This window comes from Fringilla coelebs (assembly GCF_963513975.1).
Source record: "Fringilla coelebs genome assembly, chromosome: 1".
In the NCBI taxonomy this organism is placed as follows: domain Eukaryota; kingdom Metazoa; phylum Chordata; class Aves; order Passeriformes; family Fringillidae; genus Fringilla; species Fringilla coelebs.
In genome coordinates this window covers 144,652,640-144,676,880 of record NC_140028.1, presented here as the reverse complement: position 1 = coordinate 144,676,880, position 24,241 = coordinate 144,652,640, and the positions used below count along the sequence as shown (strand labels likewise).

The 24,241-nt window shown below is 39.9% G+C and overlaps 1 protein-coding gene across 3 annotated transcripts in view; it reads right to left on the bottom strand.

Annotated features, from left to right (window-relative positions):
• Positions 1–24,020, bottom strand: part of LMBR1 (limb development membrane protein 1) — a 68,344-nt gene extending 44,324 nt beyond the window's left edge. For 2 of the 3 annotated variants that reach the window (XM_084204030.1, XM_084204031.1), the window contains exons 1-4: positions 23,791–24,020; positions 8,883–8,955; positions 6,610–6,649; positions 4,648–4,787 (exon numbers count right to left, since the gene is read on the bottom strand). In XM_084204030.1, coding sequence (XP_084060156.1) covers positions 4,648–4,787; positions 6,610–6,649; positions 8,883–8,955; positions 23,791–23,853 — 316 coding nt within the window. In that variant the 5' untranslated portion in view covers positions 23,854–24,020. Of the gene's footprint in view, positions 1–4,647; positions 4,788–6,609; positions 6,650–8,882; positions 8,956–23,790 lie in introns of those variants that run through there. The other variant, XM_084204032.1, reaches the window with a different exon arrangement.
• Between the last annotated feature and the right edge of the window lie 221 nt (positions 24,021–24,241).

Genomic DNA, 24,241 nt, shown 5'->3' with positions numbered 1-24,241 from the left:
TTTTACTACTCTCACTGAATCTCACAAAATCCAGTTCTGTATACTCCCTTTCTCCCATATTTTTCCAAGCAAACCATGGATTTCAGCATGAGCAGTACACAAATGCCATCATCACCTCCAAATCAGAAGACATCATGGTAACAGTACCCTTCCACAATGGGATGACTGGCTCAGTAGGCAAAAGCAGAGCAGCAGATATTTTTATCTCAATTTTATAAGGCTTTCAACATCATCTCCCATGAACCCCCTCATAGCTTAATTAAAGAGGTATGGGCAAGGTCAGTGGACTCTGAGGTGGACTGAACAGTGGCTGAGCTTCTGGGCTCCCAGGGCTGTATCAGCAGTGGAATGGACACCCTAGGGGGCTGATGGCTGGGTGAAACACCTTCATCAGGGACCTGGGTGATGGCACATCCCCAGCAAACCTGCTCAAGAGACAAAATGGGGAGCAGCAGTGTCCTGCAACTCTGATGAATCTCAACAAGAGACAAATGGACAAGGAGCAGAGAAGGGAGGACTTAGGGAGATTTTATCCATGTATATAAGTATCTGATGAGAAAGGAAGAAAGGAAAGGAGGGTCAGATCTTCACAGTGGTATCCACTGAACTGAGAAGAGGCAATGAGCATGAATTGAAAAACTGGAAAATTTACTTACTCATGAAAAGAAAAAAAAAAACTCAACTTCCCAAATATTTTCCACTGCCACTGTACTCAAGCAGTGCAACAGGTTGCCCACAGGTTTTGTCATCTCCATCCTTCAACACACTCAAATCTAAAAGTGGAGGGCCTTGAGCAGCCTTCTCTGACTGACCCTGCCTGGAGCAGGTTATTTCCAGAGGTCTTTCCAACCTCAACCATTCTGCAATCTAGGTGAAAAATCAACAACTGACTACAACAAGGACATCTGTAAGACACATGTGACATCTGCAGGAAGAGAAAGGGTTTAGAAAACAAGCTGAAGTGATAGCCTAACAGATTAGTTATCTGCTCTATTAAGATTTTCTAAGTGGAACACTTTCTGAACAGCCAGTTTCTGGTGCTTAAACAGGAATCCATCATCAATCATCCTATCAGAAGTTGTGCAGGATGCACTGTATCTTCTTTATAAAAGCAGAAGCTTATCTGCAATTTAGTGGCTAACAGGTCTAACTACTGTCACATGTTCTGCATCCTTAATAAAAAAGTTTGTGGAGAAAAACAGGTTTCCTTCCCCAAACCACACACACATCCATAATTCTGCAGGACTGTATTGTATAACCTGAATCTCACTCAAAAAAGAATATTCCTCCATGATAAAAAAATTTGAACTAACAGCCCTGTTTGTTTACTTCTTCCCATGTACAGGCTTGTTCTTTTTCCTCTTTGAAACTGGCTATTTTATAAAGAATAGGGAAGGAAAAAGACATTTACTGGATGTCTGGGGTATTCATTATCAAGAGAAATTTCTTAATTAGATCCAAGTGTAAAAAACTTAGCAAGCAGTGATTTCTGCCTAGTCCCTCTGAAAAATGCTTCCACCATACATTTCCTTTTTTCTTAAATGACAGCATTCAAATTTGAAGGAGAAATAAAAGGTGGAGGGGAATAGGGGGCCAAGTGAGCTTCAGCAACTGACAGCAGCAGGACACCAGCAATCAAACTCAGCCAAACAGGCTACAGAAAACAAAACAAGAAAATTCCAAAAGATGCGTGAAATATAACACTCATTTGCTAAAGAAAACAGAGTGCCTAAAGGTGGCTAAACTCCAGTTAACAAAGAGGGGGATTTTTCCTTTTCAATTTGCTTTGCCAGGAAGCTCCTGTTACCATTCGAGAAACATTCAGGCATAGCAACATCAGCAGGAATGTCATTAACAGCCCTTACAAGGGGACATTAACTCCAGCAGTCTGCACTTTTTTTTCTTTCCCCCCTAAAAAAGACACCAGAGGAAGAGTAGAAATACAACTTGATGGGGGTAGGAGTCTTATTTCAGCAGTTTTCTCTCACTGAAGACAGAGTGCATTCGGTTACCTAATGCAAAGCTGAATACCTGCTTGTCCTAATTTCAGCAGCTCAATTACATGAGTATCTTACAACAGAAAACAGTGCTTAGGAGCTTCAGAGAACATTGAGCATTTTAAGGGAGGGGAGACTGGTGCATATCCAGGGTGATTTTTAAAATGTTAAAATCCAGAAATTTACACATTAGTTGTATATAGGAAATATTTACAGAATGTTAACCTACAGAGTTACAATATGCACATAAAGTTAGGACTAAGACAAGAGCAGTGCTGTTCTGCTGCTGAATGACACATGCACTTTCCTCAAAGTAAGGATCTTCTCTACTTCTTATCTTAATTTGATAGTTCAGAAATCAAATTAAAATAGACACAGAAAAATAATTATTTTCTACTATACTGACTGCATCACAAAAATGCATGACACTTGACATCAACATATAGAAAATCTTTAAGCAGTCAATTAGAATTTTTTCATTTGCATTTGAAGTGACCTAAGACTGTCCCCCATAAAACAAGTTCATGAAACATAAAAATTAAAAATTTCTCAGTCTTTGGCAAACAGATAGACCCCAAGCAATTTTCAATTTTTCTTATTCATGGCAGTTTCATTACGTTTTACCCCCACCTGGTGGTTGTACCCAAAAGCAGCACAAGGCAACACCGTTGTCAGAACTAGTCCTGGATTAGTTCAGCATGTATTAATTAGCTAAGTGTGTTTATACTGGATCCAGATTTGGTCTTTCTGCCTAGCTTCAAAAGTGTCGGGCATATATTTTCTGCTTTTTTATTTGCCAGATGTAACGCAACAACCTACAGAATAAAACCCCTCAGTGTCAGCTTCAAGTACATCAGATAATAGCTGTAAACCATAAATTTAGAAAAAAAGTGTTTTAAAGCAACACAAGTGCTCCGATTTGCCAACACTTTCAAGGCAGTACACAAACCACAGGTGAAGGCTGTGTAGGCAGAGCATGACGGGGCTGGGAGCGTTTCTGAGCTCGGCCGCCGCTGCTGGGAGCGCTCGGAGCCGCGCAGGTTCCTCCGATCCCGGCGAGCGCCACGCGGGGGAGCCCGAGCGCAGGGAGCGGCCCCGAGCCGAAGCCGCCCGAAGCTCCATCAGCGGATCGCACCTCGTCCTCGCAATGCGCTCCTGGAAACGCCAAAATCCTCAACTCCCCTCCGTGTCAGCCACTGCTAACAAGGGGCAGAATTTCTGTTCTACCAAATAGAAATTATACCGTGTGTCCATAAAGAGGTATTTTCCAACATTATCACACTGAAAGATGGTCACTGGCAAATTCAAAAGCTTTCCTATTTAACAGCAACTATTACAGATGTCTTACTAACCCAAATTTTCTGAAGCAGCAAGTGACAGTAAAAATTTTTGAAGTGGTTATTATATAATTTTCAGTCTCTTATGGATTTTACGGCCCTTTCCCCAAAGAAGATTCAGAAGGAAGGATTATCTTCCAATAATTTTTTTCTCATGTTTGGGAATATAGAATATAAATTTCTGAGCAGCTAAATCCATGTAAAAACATTTATTAAGCTTGGGGTTTTTCTCTCCCATGTAGTAGACATAGCAAATTAGCAATTCTCCATGACATGTCACAAAACACATTATGAAATAACTCAACTAGAAAGAGCCTGTAAAGTCACCTAGCCTGACCTGCCCTTAAAGAGCCAAACTGCAGGTGCCATCAGGCTGCTCAGGGCTTTGGCCACCTGGGTTTCCAAACACTTACAAGATCTCCCAGTGCCTTTTTCACTGTTCAACCATCCCTGCTGTGAAGAATCATACCATTATGTCCTACAAACATCACTTCTCACCTCTCACTCCGCAAAAAAACCAAACAAAACAACTGCCACCCCCCCACCCCCCCAAAAAAAAATCCTTGCAAGTCAGGGATCTGGAAATTCATGAATTTGCTATGTATGAATTCATGAACTTGCTTAAATATTATTAGATATTTAAGCAAAAAGCATCCACTTTTCAGAGAAAAAGCCTCCAAAGCCAAATTGCTTTCTCTTCACAAGACTAAACAGAACACCACAGTTAACAGTTAACTTGTGAATTATTTGTACCAGATTAAACAGATTCATATAGTGGACATACTTTCTGCAGACAAACCTAGGAAAAAATGTCCTGTTTTCACCAATTATTTTATTGCACATCTTTATCACAATACTTAGATTCCACAATTTTCATTGTTTGCACATAAATCACCAACAGCTGAATTTAACTATCTCTCATCAGGACTGCCCACAGCTAGCAAGTTTCTTAAAACATGTTTTTATTTTGAGAATAAATTGATAGGTATCACCATAAAGAGAAAGGTATATGAATCTTGCACTAACTTAAAGAAGTGTGAACAGCATGTTTCAAGTTAGCTTCTAGTAGCTCTTATTTACATTAATATTCAAAGCAGTGAATTTGGTTTAATTCCATCAAGCCTGCATAATTCTTTAAAAAAAGGACAGAACAGTTAAGACAGACTTTTGTGATATATCACACACAGCAAAACCAACAGCACATTAACAATTAGCATATTAAATGAAAATGAGTTATCAGTTTGAAAATAAGGACATATCTGTGCATGTATAATGAAGACATTCATTTTAATTAAATTATGCTGGGTACTAACCATGAATTAGTGAGCCATTTAACCACTGAATATAGTAGTTTTGTGGAAAAGAAAGCAGGATCTCATTGCTGATTATTGAGAAAGGTAGAAGCAGGACTGCACCAGCTGAAACTGCTAGAGTGAAGGTGCTCAAAAACAGCCTGAAATTTAAAGAAATGTACCACTGTTACCACCAACATGCTCTGAACAGCTGGGAAAAAAGGTAATTAAACTACCTGGCAATCAGTGTCTAAAGGCAACACATTCTTATATTGTAAATGGGCAGGAGAAACTGGGATTTCCAAAACATTTGACTTACAAAAAGCAGATTCAAAATAGTTTACTGAACCCAATATAAATAATTTGTTTTTACCAACTGTCGTGATTACTCTCTTGGCACATACATGCATTCAATTCCTTTGTAATCCAGAAGTTAAACTCTGGAGTTCATTAAATATCTTTTCCTCTCTGTCAGTCTTAACTTCCCACACAGACACATACACAATAAAAAAAATTCAGTTTCTACATTCTTAGCACAATTTTTAAAAGCAGAGTAACATTCTAACAACTAAAGAGTAAGTACAATTATACATAAATATTTGAACACCAAACTAAAAAAAAGAAGTTGGTTTTTTTTTTCACAAAGGAGTTATTCAAGTTCTCATCTCATAGATACAAAGTCAATATACAGAAATTGCAAGAAATGTTGCAAATATTTAAGCTTATTCTTTTCAGATCCCAAATACAACTTACACCAAATGCCATCTTGTGGCATTAAAAAGAACTGTCCTCAAAAAAATAAGATCAACAAAACTTTCTTACAGAACTAATCTAATGCTATAATAAAACTAGAAATATGCAAAATTGCATGACAAAATAAATAGAACACCCCTACAACAGCAGCATCTGTAAGCTGCTTGCAGAAATCTTACTTTTCCTTAGTAGTCTACAAATCCATTTTTCACTCATACAATACTTAGAAAATAAAGTATGAGTAAGTAATTTTAACTTTAGAAATACTCTGTCGTTGTTGTTGGCTTCTGAGATTTTTTCTTTTATTTAAGGATGTTTAAGTATTCTAAGCCAGAACTGGGAAACCTAACAAACTGCAGCAAAGTCCTCCAGCCCTTTGCCTTTGTTTCCTCATCCCTCCACACCTCAAGTCCTGACAATTCGTCACGTGAAGAATAATCTATTTACAAATATTTGAGAGTAGTTGCTTTTAGGAAAATAACATGCACATTTAAAGAAGCTTAGGCTGAAACAAAAAAGAACATTTTCTATTTACAACAACACTTTTCTCCAAGCTCTCCTTCCAAGGGGATGCCAGCAGCACCAGGGAAGCCAAGAACACTGGAACACAGAAGGAGCCAATTCACACAGTTCAGCCAATTGAGAGGGCAGCAACAGCCACAGCAGCTCTGCACATCCTGAGGCATACTCAAATAGGAGATATTCATATCTAACTTTACACAGCAAGAGGATAAGGAGAGAGCTGCTGGCAGACCAGAAGGTCTGGCAAGTGCTTGTCTTCCACTTGTAACCTTTCTGCAGCTTTTTTACACTGATCAAAGATTCCTTCTTCGGAGAGAGCTAACTTTCTTCACAGGATCCACTGCGTCCCTTCCACTGACTGCTGTGGCCACTTACAACACTCCTATCCAAACACCCACATTTCAGAGACCTAAATGCAGGTCTTGCACTCAATTCCACCTCTTGCATCAGGTCCTCATGCAATATTCTGGCCAACTTCATACCTACCAGCAGAACTACAGGTGAAAAAAGGCCTAGACGAAACTTTCACAACACTTTTCATAACTCAAGGTGCCACTACACCAAATCTTTTTCCCTGACACTCTGGCAATCTATTTAAGATACATTTAATTATTTCAAATAGATTCTTATTTATTTGGAGGCACAGAAGATTCCTATCATAGCAATACATTCAGGAAAAGAAGTTCTGCCAAGAAGAGCTATACATACGATATTCTGTTAACAATGGCATCTTCATCCTCTTGCTCATCTGAAAATTAAATGACATCAGGTTATATTCAATACTCACTTGTCTTTCTTCAGGCTAAAATATATATAGATAGGAATAATTTCAATTTACAATTCAAATTCAGATGTACTGATACAATTCATGAGCATCAATATTCATTTTTGGAAGGAACCTTCTTAAAATATTCTCTCCCTGTTTTTTCACTAGTCAGACTCTTTTAGATCAACGTAACAAAGTTATTTCACTTTACTTAAATATGCAGATCAGAACTTCTCTGAGACCTCTTCCAGAGGGCTCAATGGCAAACATGCTTTCAGACTACTACAGCCACAGCTACTGGTAGAAACTGTCCCTTTGGGCATCTCTGGAACCACAGAGAGCAGGCAAGCTACTGGAAAGTCTAAGAGTCCATACTAAGCTAGCATACTGCTAGTAATTATTTGCAGTATAAATGTCTTTTAAAAACAAGAAAGTATACCCAGAAAAACAGTGATGACTAATCAGTTGCTTCCATTTGCTTACCCCTCTTCCCAGCTCCTGGGGATTTGAGGGAGAGGAGGAAGGAGAGGTGGATATATTCTTGTTACTTGTTTTGCATATAAGATACCATGACTTCCTTCTGATACTCCACATTTTGGACCATTTTTATTCACTTATTCCTCACTTAATACTTCACTAAAACGATCTTTTTCAAACAATATCAACATTTAACTCAGATGAATCACTAACACATCCTTCATTTATTCTTTACACCCTTCTCTAAGCACATCAGTACACAAATGTAAGCATTTCTAAATTTGAAATAACGTAGGCATTTTGAAATAAAAAATTTCTGAATTTGAAATAATTTTACACACAGCACTCTAAAATCTCCTATTTTCCATAGGAGATAGAACACCTGACTTTAGTTATTCTTAAATTTTAAAATCAATTTAAGTTCTTAAGAGTCATGCACACAGTTGAAATAAACACATAGCCAATAACCTCATGCTATTTTGAAATTCTTCTGTGAAAGAACCTGGAGGTGCTGGTTTTTTTGATGGTTACCTCATGGTGTTTTGGAAGACTAAGTAAAGGTCTCTTATGAATCATTTTGGCTAAAAAGCTTCTTGGAAAAGCAGCGAACAATTTGTCCTGAAAGAGCTGCAGTTGAGTTAACTCTTCAAACATTTCTCATCAGGAAGATCATAGCAGGTTACAAAGTGTGCCTAAGTACATGCTCACAAAGCTTTCATAAAGTCAGGCCAGCTGAGAGCAGTCCCTCTTCCCAGCTGAGGAGATAACTGCCAACAAAAGGTAATAAAAGTGTCTTTGCATCCAACAGTGTTTGCCAAACCAGTTTCCCTTTCCTGTTCTTTCCATCTCCAAATGGCAGCAGCTTTTTTATGTCCAAAATACATATCAAGAACAGAAGATAGTATCTGTCTTACTTCCTATGTTTACAAAGATGTACCTTTTTCCCAAGGAATTAAATTCCACAAAAAGTTTACTTTTTAAAACACAAATCCATCCATGAAAGCAGCTCTATCATAATACAGGTCACTCAATAAACAGTTTCCAATAAAGTTCAAAGCACCAAGATCACCATACACACAAATGTTTCTAAAGCCTGACTATTATCAAGCACCAAGGTCCCAGATAAGCTGTCAAAAGTCAAAGATTCTGTGATTTTATGCTGATTTTTATGCTGTCTTTAGAAAAATATCAAAGAAAATGACAGAGCTTCCTACAGACTAGTTTTAGAATGGAAACTAGACAGTGCTCCCAAAGGGAAAAGAAACAGAGTATTATCTCAAGGTATTTTCTAAACTTCAGTGGTGCAGTCAAACAGGTTAAGACATCTGAAATAATAGCTATACCTAATCAGAGCAGGACTTTTTGAAGAAACAATGCTACTTCCCTTCTGTAGCACTGGCAACCTTTCACTTTCCTAGCAGAAGCTCAGAACCTGATTTTGCTGCTAAAAAACAGCTGAAGATACTTATCCTGGAAAAGCTGATGTGAAAGGAGAACAACAGGATCTCAAGGCAAGGGAGGCAGAAGCACCTACTTTGACTTTAACCCCTTTCTTCCATCTCAAAACAATTAACATGTAGGCTGTCATACACAACCAGGTCAATCCAGGCTGCCATACACCAGGAGCCTAACAAACAGTTTTGTTTCTCCACTTTCCTTGTGGAGATGGACAGGAAAAGAATCATCTATTTATTTGAAAAGCAAAAATTTTTTGACATATTAAAGATTCTATGCTTACCTGCTTTTCTTTTGTATCTTGTGATTATAAAGTAGGAAACTATGTAGAGAACAGCAAACAGGAGAAAACAGATCTGGAAAAAAAAATTGCATTTATTAGGTTATGAAAAAATGCCTGGATTATAATAAGCAGTAAATCTAGTCTAAACAATTTAAAATTGAATTCAGATCAACATCAGCATATTTTATGCAAATTTCAAGACTGTTCTATCTTATTAATAGAAACTTAAACCCATTAAAACAGCTTTATTAGAATAACAGGTATTGCATCAATTATATGGTCAGCAAGTTGCACTCTAAAATTAAGAGAAAATACTTATTCACAGTGTGATTTTTTGCTTCAGGGATAGTGTGTGGAGTGGGATGGGCTGATTTTGGAAGTTTGAATCCACTTGATTTGTAAAAGTTATCAGGCTTTGTATCCCCTTCAAAAGGACCCTAAGGGTAATTGTATTTTACATAATGGGCTCTTGAGGATCTATTTTGGGCTATGCTGTCAGCACATGTGGAAAGAAACAAACATGTTTACTATCTGCATCCTGTCTTGAATCAAACAAATTCCAGGTGACAACACACACAAGCAAGACTCGTGCCTACAGTGGATGTCCAAGCATGAGCTCATCAAACACTGTTTCCTTCACAGTCAGAAGCCAAGGGCACAACTTCCCTTCTCACAAGGCTGGTGGTTTATTTAGGTCAGATACACCTTCTGCCCACAGTGCCTTGAACCAAGTTGTTTATAAGATTTAGCACAAAAATAACAATACAATAAGATAAGACCAAAATACCTTTAAAAATGCTGGAAATACTATAGGGAGGGAATTGAACAGCAGGAAAATTTTAACCCTCCATGCCAAAAAAAAACCCACAAAAACAAACCCTACACATTTTATTTGCTCCTGAATGAAGCATCAGTGGTTCAACATTGCTGCCTTAATCCTGGATGCCTATGCCTATTAAACACATGAGTCAGTCAGAAATGCAACAAGAAGCAAGCATGCCATTCTGTTTTGGAAATTCACTCCACTGGACCTATTTCTTGAAGCTATAATTTGTAGATTTGTTACCTTTAAGACTCACTGTCTTAAAAAAATCAAGAGCAGAAAGGCTACCCTAAGAGAAAGGGAAAAGTGAAAGTGAAGGTAGTGATCATATCCCTGATAAATCTGCATCTAAATAACAATACTGCATCCAAAACAGCAAATCACAGTGGAGAATAATGTATTATTCATGAAAGACAGACTTTGTAAGAAATACTGATAAAAATAAACCGAAAGGGTTATTTTTCTGGCATAGTCAGACATTTCAGATTTAAAAAACCCAAGTATAGCCAAGTATCTGAGTATGGCACTTGGGTGACTTCCAGGTCCCTCCCAGAAATACAAGAGTGCTGTAAGTCTGAAAGTGGCAACCCAGTTCATTCTCTGTGCAGGAAACACAGCAGCAACACCCAAAATACAGGCACTGAAAATGAGATTTCATAACTAGATCTCTGAATTCCAATTTTTAATCCGAATAGAGCTTACCACTCCAACTTTTTTAAGGATTCCTCAAAGAAGAAATGGTTTTGATAAAGAACTCAGCCCTTGAAATAAGTCATTCTAAAGAATGTTATTGAGATTTAATTTTTAAAAATTGGTATATTTTTGAAACAGGAAGAACAAAAACTGAGAACAGCCTTGGTTTTTCAGGGTACTCTGACACAGCTCATCCTGTCAGTATTGGAAAATGCACTGCCAGTGCTGAAAGAGAATCCTTCTCTAAGCTTCCAGTTCCTCTGAAAACTAGACCAAGGCTACAGCAAGAGACATCTAATTTTAGGCACCCACTTTTGAAAATCAGGTATCACATATACAGGGTAAGTGAATTTAAAAATCTGTCAGATGCAAATAGCACGGTGTAACCTGTGTAAAACAAAAATATAGTTAAAGCTCATTTTTTATTTAATTTTATTTAACAAGAATAAAAATTACCGTAGTCTTGTTTACACTGTCAAATAGAACAGATGACCTTTATTCTGTGATAGCAAGGTTAAAATGAAAATGTGGGTCTGTACTTACAAGGCACCACTAAGATAACAGGTATTTTGAGGGCAGAGCAGATGAAAGCTGTCCAGTAACACAAACTGTCAAATGCTGGATTTCTGGTTTTAGATAACAGCTACTCTGCAACCCAACAATAAGGGGTAACTCTATAGCCTAGTGTAAGTCTCCCTTTACTTCTGTCAGATTTGAGAACAACTTTGTAAATGCTTGATAAAACTGTTTATCATTGAAAATTTGGAAATTGTTGGCAAGAAAATAAATAAATTCTATTAAGTGAAAGTGAATTCTATTTATGATCTTAAAAAAGAATTCAGATTAAAAGTCCTTCATTACTGACCAAAACAAGTTAAACAGCAAACTCAGAAACATTACTGCAGTCTCAATTTACACTCAGTGAAACCTCTGATCCTGAACTGTTTCTAACCATGCATTCTGAATAGCTTTCTAAAGGAAACAGCTCAAGTCAGCATCCCAACTATTTTTAGAGTAGAACTCAGTTAAGCTGGGCAAAAGGAATGTGTTGCCTATGATAGCTGAAGAATAGGTTCCACTGTCCTGTCAGCACTGCAACCCTGAGCTCCTATTCCTCATACTGCTGTTTGTTTCAGGGTATTTTTGTATTAGGAAAAGAAACCATCCAGCCTTGTTTGTATTTGCTGTAGTTTCTGTTCATATTTCTCAATTATGAGTGGCTGGGCTTGTATGCAGCACTCCAGGTAAGATTTTACAGCTGTAGGTAACAGCACTAAGTCCTTCTTGCTGCACTGAAAATGCTTCTCCACACTCACATTGATACCTCAGGTTTTAGCTTTTTTTTCTTTTTTTCTGATTTTGTGCTGTTTTGGTGGGTGGGTCTGAGTTTCATATTAGGGGATGGTAAGGTGTGGGTCTGGATTTCATATTAGGGGATGGTAAGCTCTCTTCACAGAGTAGGCAGACACAACAATTCCTTCTCTAGCTGGGGACCCAAGGACAGCCAATCTGGATCTCAGGCCCAAGAGTATAAACAGTGTGAACTGAGGAGAGAAAAACAATAAGAATGGGACTTCATGGGCTGGGGCTGTAATTGCACAATATGCTAATGGACCAGAACTTATAAAAATGGGAGCTCTTGTGACAAAGCCTGCTTTTGCCCGCTTCCAACTTGGAGCCATCCAGGCAGAGCCACAGCTGTGGCTCTGGTACTGCCAAGGCGTGGCCTTTGTAGGCTCTTCAGTAAATATCCTCTTTATTCCCCTTAATTCTGTCTAGCCTCCATTCTGAATGCTTAAGCCATGAGCCTGAGAACCACACTGGTAACTCAGCGTTAACCCCCTGCCACTGGATCCATCAGCACTGTCCTCCCCAATTGCTTACCGCAGAGCAGCTGTCACATTTCAGCAGAAATTTTGGTTTAGGGTTCAAGTTCGTCACCGTGTCTTTCCTTTTTTTTTAAGCCACACCTTAATGTCACACTACATACAATCAAGTTCATCTATCAATTCCATTTCTAACCACTTATTAAAAAGCACAGGTAGTCATACTGAAACAGGGCACTAGTCACAAAAGAACACCATACACAAAACTACATTGATACCTTCAGGAAAACAAAAAATTCAAAAGAGCCTATATTTGGTTAATTCCATCTTTCCTTCAGAAACTACTGTGTGTGTCAGTATTGGAGGCAACATTGGAATACAATGTTAAACGCAAATTATATTGCAAGTTGCTTCCAATCAAAAAGCAGTGATTAATGCCATCACCCATCTCCACAATAACAGCTCACAAAAGGATGCTGCAAATACAGCAAATCTAGGATGAGCTGTATTCCTCAGATCCCCAAGTTCTCCGCAAGTTTTTCACTGGAGCTCAAATGAAGCTTTTCCAGGTTTTACTTGGGGAGACAGTCAAGACACTGTGCAGACAAAGTACCCCAACTGTGAAGAATAAGGACTTCTGACATCCCCCACTTCACAAGAAATAACACTTTTCAATCTTAAAGTTTATTTCCTTAAATTCATTCCACATTTGAGGGGCACAAGTAGTTGTGGATCTGTTGCCATAATTAGACTGGGAAGCTACTTTAGACACAACTAGGGTACATTCTGACCTTACAGGGGAAATACACTGTCCATGTTTGACCAGGCAGGTCAAAATATAAAGGAAATTACAAGGAGCCCAAGACTTGTCCATGGTTATAGCCAAACAGTCATCCAAAGCAATTCTTAATGATTGGTAATGTCTTTGTGAAATTGAAAACAATACACATGGACTCTGTGCCACATCCAGGGGCTCCTTTTTAACAGATGGCACGTTAAGAAATCTTCAAACCTCAAGTATATAATTCATTTACATCTCTTCCCACAGACTAAACACAACTTCTGGTAGGACAAGCAAAAAGAAACCTGTCTTCCCCTGAAGCCCTTAATCTTTATTCAGGAAAGGAAGTGCCTTCTGCTCCTACTTAGATTACACACCAGACACACCAGGAGAGGCTGCTTCTGGAGACACACTGCACTACAATCACACACACTGAATTCTTGTGTCTCTTGTAACCAACTCTTCCACAGTGTCATAACCTTGGATCTCTCATCCAAAGTCATCCAAGTATGATCCACACCATACTTTTGGATCTGTACCACACATCTCCCAGCTCCTGTGAGAATTACCTGCATACCATGTGCCTCTAAGGGGCCAGCACTGAAAGCTACACGAGCAGTAACAGTCTGAACCAGGTCAAATCACACTGTAGTTATCCCAGTGGCAATTACTGAAGATCAGCTGACACTAATTTGTCCGTGGGGATGATCTTTAAAACTCTGGCACTGAAATTCATGCCTCAGATTGGGAAAGCATCATCTTCTGTTGCAAGTGTAAAAGCTACATTTTCATGCTAAGAAAGGCTATGCTGAAAATGTGTAAGGTTCTTTTTTCCCCCTCTTACAAGATTCAACCATCTTTTACAACTGCAATTTGTGTGTGTGCACATTAAAAGATGCATTTCTATGTACAGGATTCTATTTATATAGCATGGAATTATTCTCAATAGTTGTGAGGGAGCTGTATTTTACACTAGGAAAAAATATAGGTGCCTTGTCCAGTGATTGTCCATCACCTCTCAGTCAGTGTGCCCTGGTAGCACACACCTTAAAGAGCATCCCTGGCTGAATTAACTGAAGCAAAGCAAATAACCATGGGAAGTAATTCTCCCTCTCCAAGCATTCACCCTGTCACATGGAGCTGCTGTGTCTAGTTTTGAGCCACCAGTATAGGAGTTGGCAATTACAGAAAGGATGATCACCAGTGGTGAGGAGGCTGGAACACTGTCCTGGTGCAGACAGGGTGAAGGACATCAGCATGTTCAGCCTGAGGACAAAAAGGTTTCAGGAGGACCTGACAGCAGATTGCCAGTACCTCTGAGGAGGTCAGTAAAAACACGGAGCTGAGCTCTTGACCGTGGTGATGAGACTGGAGTTAAGAAGAAATCCCCTCCATGAGGAGAGCCAAGCAGTGGAATCAGTTGCCCAGCAAGGCTACAAATCTCCATTCCTAGGGGTTGTTAAGCCCCAAGTAGTCTGATACCATAGCTGACCCTCCCCTGAGCAGGAGCCTGGAGCCCACTAAGCCTTATTTTCTACTTTCCTGACTAAACAAGCATCATTACAAACTTAGTCACTTCATAATTTATACTCTTCTCCAGGTCATTCATGAATGTGTTATTAAGTGTAAGCACAGGCCCCTGCAGGGCTGTGTCAGGGATGTCCTCCCACTGTGAAAGAGACAGACATCTTGCAGAACAACTCTTAGCAGCAAGGAACCACCACAGAACTACTTCACAGAGAGACATCCCACACTTAGTAATGTTCTTTAACCTAACACTTCTAAGCAGGAAACACAGATTCAACACAGGTTCATTTCCACTTGAAAAGCATCAAAGCAAATAAGTGATTGTTTCCTCCAACTTGGTTGCATACTAGCATGTAAAACAGGGAAAACCTGGAGGAGCAAGGGACAAGCAGCAAACAACATTCTACTATGCCATGTATGAAATGAAAGATCAAGAAGCTCCAAAAAGTAGCTCCAAAATGTAAGGGAAGAAAGGAAATAACTTTAAAATGAAGTGGCTGTGTCAGTATTAAAATAAAGTCACTGCTATTACATCTACAAGCATTTCTATGCAAATGATACAGAAAACAAGGCTACAGACATAACATCTCCACTTCTAGCTGTTACTTTACAGTATGTGTCCTTTTCCCTAAACAGAAAAAACAGCACAGAGAAAAGAGAAGGCAGAGATCACTCTGGGTAATATCACCATGTAGAATATGACTATTTACATGTTTAAGTGTTGAAAATGAAACAGTCAGTATTTTGCTTGTGATTACTGTCTAGAGAAAATAATAATGTTGCCCTTCTGGGTTTTAATTTCTGTAATAGAGACCAACAAACACACCATTATACATCCATCTCTTAATGCTGTTGAAGTATTTTAATGTGCATTACAATACCACAAGGCAACTAAAAGGCTTCCTCCTACTGTCCTACTTGGCAACTGCTTTTATTTACTCATAGAAAAGATGGCAGGAATAAACAGCAAGAAAGTACAGGTGGAGACAAGCAGCTCTGTTTGGTTATTTCTAATAACTCAATTATCCCACTGACACCTAAAAAACAAACAAGGCATTCCACCTGTTTTGGATGTGTCAACAGTAAATAACAAACCAACAAAGCACACTAAAGAAAACTGAAATCTTTGTCTATGGTCTCAGTTTGACCTTGGCATTCATTGTATCATCTACTTGGAAATTTCATTTTTCTCAAATGAGAAATTAACTCTGCTGTGGTTTAAGTTCACTCTAAACCAGCCAGCCTTATACACTTGGCATGACACACTAAATTTAATCTTACAAGAAAATATCAAATATGTTCTGTGACTGTCTATGACCATAGATTAATTTTTCTCATTAATACTGCCCTCCACACCACCTATGATTCCCCTCCATGTATGGTCTCTTCTCAGGACTCCTCCCTGGCTTAAAACATTTGCAAGAGGTTGACCCACTTTTTTTGATTCCTAAGTCATGAAGAAATTATAAGTGGTTCAGGGGAAGGTGCCTAGACTTGCTCATGCAGAATAAACATCCAGGATCCAACAGAAAGTAAGAAATACTCAAAAATATATATTTTATAAATACATATAAATATATTATAAATATAAATTATAAATATATATAAATGTATTATAAATAGATTTCTGTGTACTAAAAATTCTGCTGAAGATAAAAACCAGCTTCTACAGCCCTTCACTCAAAAATGTTTTTCAGCACAGGTGCAAGATTTAAAAACACTCTCTAGAATTAACACAATAGCACCAACCTAGATCATTCTAACATTCTGTCATTGAATGAGGCATTATTCAACACTGAAAAGTCAGGCTGTAATAATCAGTTATATTAAAACTCCAGTCATACCATTAAAAATTCATTTCTGAAAAAATAACCCCAAAAGCTTCCTTGGTAAACAATTTATTTAAAACTGCTTCTTTGATAATATTAATTTTCAGGGCAAGATGCAGAAGATCTAAGAAGACAGAGCTAATAAAATTTCTCATCCGAACACATAAAAATACTCTTTCTTTTTCTCACACATATATCCTGGAACATTTTTAAGTGGCACCCCCACTCCCAAAATACAAACATACTTAAACAGCAGTAGCTGTATGTTTTGATAATTCTCACCAATAATGCAGACTCTCTATTGGATATAAATTACCACAGTCAGAAACTCACCAAATATTTGAGAGATGTTCCTATTGTCAAATTCAACTAAAACTCATCAGCACCAATCTTTCCCATAAACACATTAAGAACAGAAATTAGTTAGATAATGGAAAAAATTGGATAATCAAGGCCTAAACAGACACCTAAAGTCATCAGTAGAAGTGAAGCACCATATTTTGATGACAATTGTGAAGCCTATCCTGGAAACCACACAAGAAGGTAAAAGGGGGAAAATTACACACAATACACTGCTTCTATCCTCTGTACATTAACCCAGTCATAGGCACTGCTTCTGTCCTCTGCACATTAACCCAGCCATCTGCAAACTTCAATGCCATCAATACACACTACCTGCTGCAGGGCACACATGATTTGGAAATAGAGAAACTGAAACATAGTTCTGTATTTTCCAGTTAATCATGATTTTCAAAAATTATTCAAGTGTTCAAATATTAGAACAGTACAAAGCCCAGAGCTCTCTCTTGAAATCATGTTGATGGTAGTTAGAAACAACTTTTAACATATCCAGCCAACCAAAAACTAGAAGCCCCTGTGTGGGGAGCAACACTATTATATATGAATATTCAACACCCCGCTGATAAAACAGCAACATGAGTTTTGAAACCATATTTCTGAGAGTCAGTTGGGTCCCAAAGAGCACAGCTCAAAGCTGCTGAAAGCATGAAGCAATCTCACCTGTCACACCTCATCAGGGGGTCACAGCAACAGCTCATTCCAGGTCACCTCTACCTAGCTCTATGCTCACCCTCCAGAGTGACACAACAACCACGGCTGTTTGTCATTAGATGCATAAAAACAAACTCCAGTCATGACTTTCTAAGTCTCTCCTCTTCCTGTGTTAGAAGTTGTTTAAATTCTTGAGCAAGATTGTTCTTAAGAAGGCAGGGCCGAAAGTCATTTGACAGCACACATGAAAGAGTCAGTGGTTTTCAAGGTAAGGGGGAAGAGTGTGGGAGTAGAGAGTGATGCAAAAGTTAAGACTTTCTCAACAGAAGTTATCACTGCCCTCCTAAATGAGAATAAAGACCAAATTAAATAGGAAAGGCTGAAAGACCGGAAAGGAGAAAGCGCTTCAGTTTAAAGAAAGAAAAGAAAAAAACACTTGCATCATCTTCAAATACAACCAGTAAACTTACAATGAATGGAACGTTTTCTTCAGTGTTCCTCAACCCAAAATTCCATCTATGTCTACAAAACTGAGCCCTGAATTTATCATAATGTCACTGGCAAGGTGCTTCAGAGTCTCTCTCCACTCTGACTTTACCACCATCTCCTCTGCTACTCTGGTCACCTGCTCACCCTCAGCTCTCTTTAACCTCTCTGAAAACACCTAATTCCAGGGGGTCTTGTGCTAATAAACTCAGGAACACTCAGCAACCTCCTCACAGCAAAGACTGAGCTGTTATTACAGCCCCCCCCATCTTACCCAGTCCCTCTACTCCGTGCCCAGCCACTCAAAAAAAGCCAGGATAGATTTACTTGGTTTAGGTCACATTATGAAAAGCTGGTTTTGTTTGCTGTCAGTTCTTCCTCTTTTCATTGGATTTTCTCAAGTCTAATTATACCTTAATACAAAATTTTCTCAAACATATGCCTGTACCCTCCATGAAGTTTGTTACCCTTGTGGTCAACTGCTTCTCCAAAGAAACACACCAGTAACTCAAAAGGAATTATTCTGAACTGTAACTATTTGCAAATTTTTACACTTCAGCTTTTCATGCTTATTTTATGTAAACAGAAGTAATGAAACTCTCCAAAAGCTGTTTCCGTTTTGGGAATAAGTATCTCTCTGCACTTGTCCATGCCAAGTATTTTGAGATGCCTATTGATTCCAGATGGATCCACAGTGCTGATCCCCAGGACCAACAGCCAGAAGATGATTCATCACTTCTTAAAGTTCAGTACAGCACCCTTGTTTACAAGTAAACGCAAACTTTTAAGATGACAGAATTATGCCAACATTTTATATATTTAATTATGTTAAATGTGCACCAATCTTTCAGCTTTATGTCTCACATCACTGCTACAAATACTTCTTTATTCAGTCACAAATATTTCCCAAAATATTCAAGGGGAAAAAAAAAGAAGCAATATTGAGAAATCTAAACAAAGTTATTTTCTGAAATACAAGCCCTTTAAGATATAAAGTAGTCCTCAAGTTTTCAGTGTATAAGTGGAAAAAATTAAAAGGCATCATTTTTTTGATTAAAAAATAACCTTGCATAAGCATTCAAACAAAAACATTTTAGTATTTAATAAGTTTGTTCTTACAAATCACCCACACTTCTAATCAGAATATCATCACTGCTGGCAGAAATAAAGAGTCTGTGGAAATCTCAGTTTGTGAAGGATGAACAACTGGTCACAGACATGAGTCCACTACCAACACAAGTGCTCAAACCAGCTCCCTCATTTTACAGCCTTACAGAAGACAAATGCCAGTAGTAGCCATACTGAATTAAGAGAAGAAATAAAGAAACTAAGTTCCTCAGAATATTTAGCATCTGAAGCCTACACCCCTGAAAAAATTTAACCCTTCAAATAGAAGCATATCACATTTAACATAAACTCCATATTACACCAGTTTCAATATCTGCCTGAACTCACATGGAACACTCTAAAGTTATAATAGCACTTTTATATTTGAATTATTCTACCAAGACATTTTTTCATTACATATTTAATATAATAAACTTATTTCCAAATATACTATGTTTACTCCTAACTAATAGTTCTATGGTGCTAATAATAGAAGCTAGTAGTTCTGTTGTGTTCTTCCACAGGTTTCCCCACATTACAAATGCAAGCACAGTGTATTTACTTTGCCAAAGAACCCTCATCACCAGGTATATGTATATATTTTAACATACTCAAAAGCCTACTTTTTTAAGTTGAAAGAGAACAAAAAATTTAGCTTGTATTTTTAAAAATACAAGCTAATAGTGCAGAATAGAAGACTCAAACTGGAAAAAAAGGAAGTTAATATTCTAAAAAGTAAACCCAGGGGACCAGAGAGAGGCTCAAGCGTTGCACTTGCTCCATTTCCATTTGAATAAACAGTTCACAACAATACCAGCTGAACATGGAACACTTTATAAACAGGCATAATAACAGGACCCAAGGGAAAAGCAGTTCCCTAGAAGTTCAAATATTTTCCATGGATGTGCAAGATCTCAGCAAATTATAAATTAATCTAAAGGACCAAGAAGGTTAAACTAACAGAATATTGTCTGAACTTTTGAACTCCTTCATACAAATACCGACCAATTGCAGAACACAAACCTGACCATGTGCAGAACACATCAACTAAAGCTGCTCTTCAGAAAGACACCCCCTTTAGCCAGAACTGAGGATGACTCTGGCTTTGTTGAAGTCAAGGATCTCACTGACTCCAAACAAATTCCTGGCTGTGCCATCTCTTACACTGGGACACCAGTTCACAGTGTCCACATTCATCTCATAGCATCTGAATTTTAAAGTTCAGACTCAGACTAAGTTTGAGTCTTGGTGTTTTCAACAACTGTTCAAAACAACAGATTCCCTGCAGAGCAGATTCATGTTTGAAGAGCCAAGCCTGACTAGGGAGTTAACCACCTTCTAGTAGTACAGATCATCCTCATGAAGCAACAAAATCCAAGGCAGATGATTTTGTTGCAAACAGGCACCCTCTTGAAAAACAGGCGCCATACAGACACTCCAAATGAGGTGAAGAGCAAACAGCCCTGAGTTAAATTGAGCATTAAACCACTGAGTCACCTCAAAAGCAGATAAAGGATGTATTTTTTAAAAAATAATCTTTTACTACCCTTGCTCAATCTATAAACATGTGTCAGAAATATTTGGTTTTTGAAGGTGGAATTAGCAGAAGTTGGCGCCTACAGAAAGAGACAGGCACCACCAGGAAAAGCATAACAAGCCTTGAATTTTTTTTTATGTTACACAACTTTATGGAAAACTTTGTAGCTTGCCAGTTCAGAGAATACATGAAACAGAAATAAAGCATTACACTGCAGCTAAACTCAGTGTGCCCTTAGGACTCTGATTCCATCAGCGAGCACAATATAGAAATTCTGTACGTATTCAAAGAAAATTTGTAAGAGAAAAGTGAAAAGGATTTTCTTTTCAAGTACATCAGCTTACTTTGATTTCTCTTCTCTCATGAATGTATCATTTTAGCTTCCAGTAAAGGCTGTGCCACACAACTAGCTCTTCAAAGGTACTTCTAACAGACAACATAAATTTCTCCTGCTTCTAACAGGCTTAGAGAGGTCACTGTTGCAATATTCCATAACTGGAATGGAATGGTTTGGGTCAGAAGGGACCTTAAATAACATCTGTTTCCAACGCCCAGCCATGGGAAGGGACACCTTCCTCTACAGCAGGTACCTCAAAGCCCCATTCAAACTGGCCTGGAACACTGCCAGGGAATGGAGACCCACAACTTCTCTGGGCAACCTGTGCCAGAGCCTCACCACCCTCACATCAGAGAATTTCTTCCCATTATCTAATCTAAACCTACCCTATCCCAATTTAAAGCCACTACACCTTTTAATATCAAATGCTTCTTTTAACTGCTCTGCTGCCCCCAGCCCACCTGCAGCTGGAATCAAGGTTTAATGCATGTGTCAGAGTGGAATATGTTCCCTGCTCCAGCTGAGGGGCTGATGATTACACCCACTGCCCACACAACAATTGTCTATTTACATATTTTAAGAAATTCTATTCACCATATAACTTCATGAGCAGCAAGGGCAGGACTGGTAAGGAGAGGATTTAACATAATTGCACATGTAAGCAACATCCTCTGTGTGCTCCAGCATGCTCAGACTAACCACAAATGCACTCATATCTGCAATATTCTCCTGCAGCCACATGGGAGCCACAGGAGGCTGCACACTCAGATGAGGGTGGCAGCACTCCATGCACTCATAAAACCTTATGGTGTTCCAACATAAATTAAAGACAAGATCACAACTATACTAAGGTATGATTTAGAAGGCAACATTGTTATTATTATTCCTACTGATTAAACAATAACAAAGCTGGCCTGTGATCAATATTAACATCAAAGTGAAGTTTCAAGAGCAAGAATATTCTGAGTCCACTGTCCAAACAAAACAACGCTGCACCTCTAAAATGAGTTACTGATGTCCTGTGTGATTTCTCACATGACTACACCAGTAGGAAGATTTACCAATTGCTCTGGAGGGGCTGAAAAAGTCCCTCTAACTTTGGAGGAGTACCTGAAATACAGATGAACTACTTCTTTAAGAATTTAATAGACTTCACTATTTGTAATGGTGCCCAGAGAGGCTACACACAGCCATTTCCTCAGACTCAAAAATCTGTTTCCTACTGAATGAAACCACAATATGTAGCATCCAATTTATCAGAACAAGACTCTGGTGAAAGTAAGTAGGAGATAATTAGCACACAATGGAATACAAATGGAAAAACAGACATGAGGGAAAAGAAAGAAGATTTGTACATACATCCATGTTTTCACACCACAAAGGTGATTAAGATAACACTTAGAGCCTTCTTTAAAAAGAAGTATTTTACTTTTAGTGGCCCTCCACTAGTCATGACTTCCAGGACATACACTATGTCTACGCCCAAAGAAGAGACATTAAAAAAAAAAACCATAAAGTAGCTGCTCTCCTCATACAGGCTTGTTTTGCACTCTTCAGAAAAAAAGGTCCCAGAAATAGAATATTTCACAAGAAAGGCCTTAACATGGATTTGTATACTACAGAAGAGTTATTAACACATTCCAAGCAAGTCTGCTATTAAATGACCTAGCCATAGTGCTACGTAAACCAGTTAAACCATGGTATTTTAGAGTCTCCCAACAAGGCTGAAAAACACTTAAAGCTAAATTGTGAAATTTTATTTTAATTCAAGAAATCTGGTTTTTCCCCCCCAGACAACAGGGATGGCAAAGAAAACATGATTCCCCTGCTGAGGCAGGGCAGCACGTTCACAGGACACCATGCTGCATGTCTCCCTTGTGCAGCCTGTGTTTCCTTCCTGGAATTGAAGCAGGAGAGACAGGAGCCCCATCAAAACACCTCTATCAGATTTGAACAGTCCTGAGAACAATTATGAGGCTGTCAGAGAGGAAACTGCAACTGCTCTGTCTGCACGCAGGGTGTAGTGCTGAACCTGCCTATGGAGGGCTGAGATGGGACAGCACAGGCACTGCCATGTGCTCCACTGGGAGGGCACAGGGCATGAGGAGTCAGGGAAACACCAAAGTTACACACAGCACTGCACACAGCCCAGCAAGGCAGGAAAATCCCAGTATAACAAGTGATACCATGAAATCCCATGCACACCTGACGGGAACAAGGCTGCACCTGAGGACTGAGGGGTTCACAGAATCCCAGAATGGGTCACAGTTGGAAGGGACCACAGTGGGTCATCTGGTCCAACCTGCCTGATCAAACAGGGCCATCCCAAAGCACACGGCACAGGACTGCATCCAGACGTTCTTGAATGCCTCCAGTGAGGGAGACTCCAGAGCTTCTCTGGGCAGGCTGTTCCAGCGCACGGTCACCTGCACAGTAAAGAAGTTCTTCCTCATGTTCAGGTGGAGCTTCCTGTGCATCAGTTTCTGCCCATTGCCTCATCTCCTGGTGACTGGCACCACCGAGAAAAGCCTGGTCCATCCTCTTGGTGCCTCACCTTCAGATACTTGTGCACAGAAACGATGTCCGCTCGCAGGGATCCCTTAGCGAAGCTGAGCACTGCTCACGAGGCTGCTGCACCGGTACCTGTTCCGAGAGCACTCCTATGGAGCGCACCGGTGCCCTGCGCGCATACACCGCATCTCCATCTTTCGCTGAAGGCACACGGACAGGAAAACCCTCCCGGGGGCCAGTGCTGGGATCCTCCAGCTCCAGGGGCACCTCAGCGAAGGTGCGCTCACCTCTCTGCCCACCCGAGGCAGGCCCCCGAGTCCCTCCGGACACTGGGGCGAGGGGCAGGCAAGGACAGCGGGAGAGAGCGGGACAACCCGCCCGCGCCCGGGGACACGGCAGAGAGCAGTGACAGCTCAGCGAGGGTCCGCGGCGGCACCTACCGTGTACTCCCGCACTTGGCTGTGGAAGTTCTGCTCCCGGATCGTCACCTCGTCCGCTTCCATCCTTCATAGTACCGCGGCCCCCGCGAGCAATGGCGGCCGCCGCCGCCGCGCCTGCTCCTGCCCCGCCAGCGACGAGCGGGCCACCATGGCCGGAGGCAGCCCGGCTACTCCCCCGGGCCCCGGCAGCGGCTGAGGTGCCCCGGCTCCGCCACTCTGTCCTCGTCCGGCGGGCGCGGAGGAGGAGGAGGAGGAGGAGGAGGAGGAGGAGGAGGAGGAGGAGGAGGAGGAGGAGGAAGGGCGGGAAGCGCCGCCTCAGCTCCTCCTGCTGCGTCACCGCGCAGCGACCCCGGCGGGGGCGGGCGAAAGGGGGAGGCGGGATCAGACCGCGGGGGGGCGTGGCTGAGGCTTAAGTGAATGGCGGGAGAAGTCACGCCCAGGGGCGGGGCTA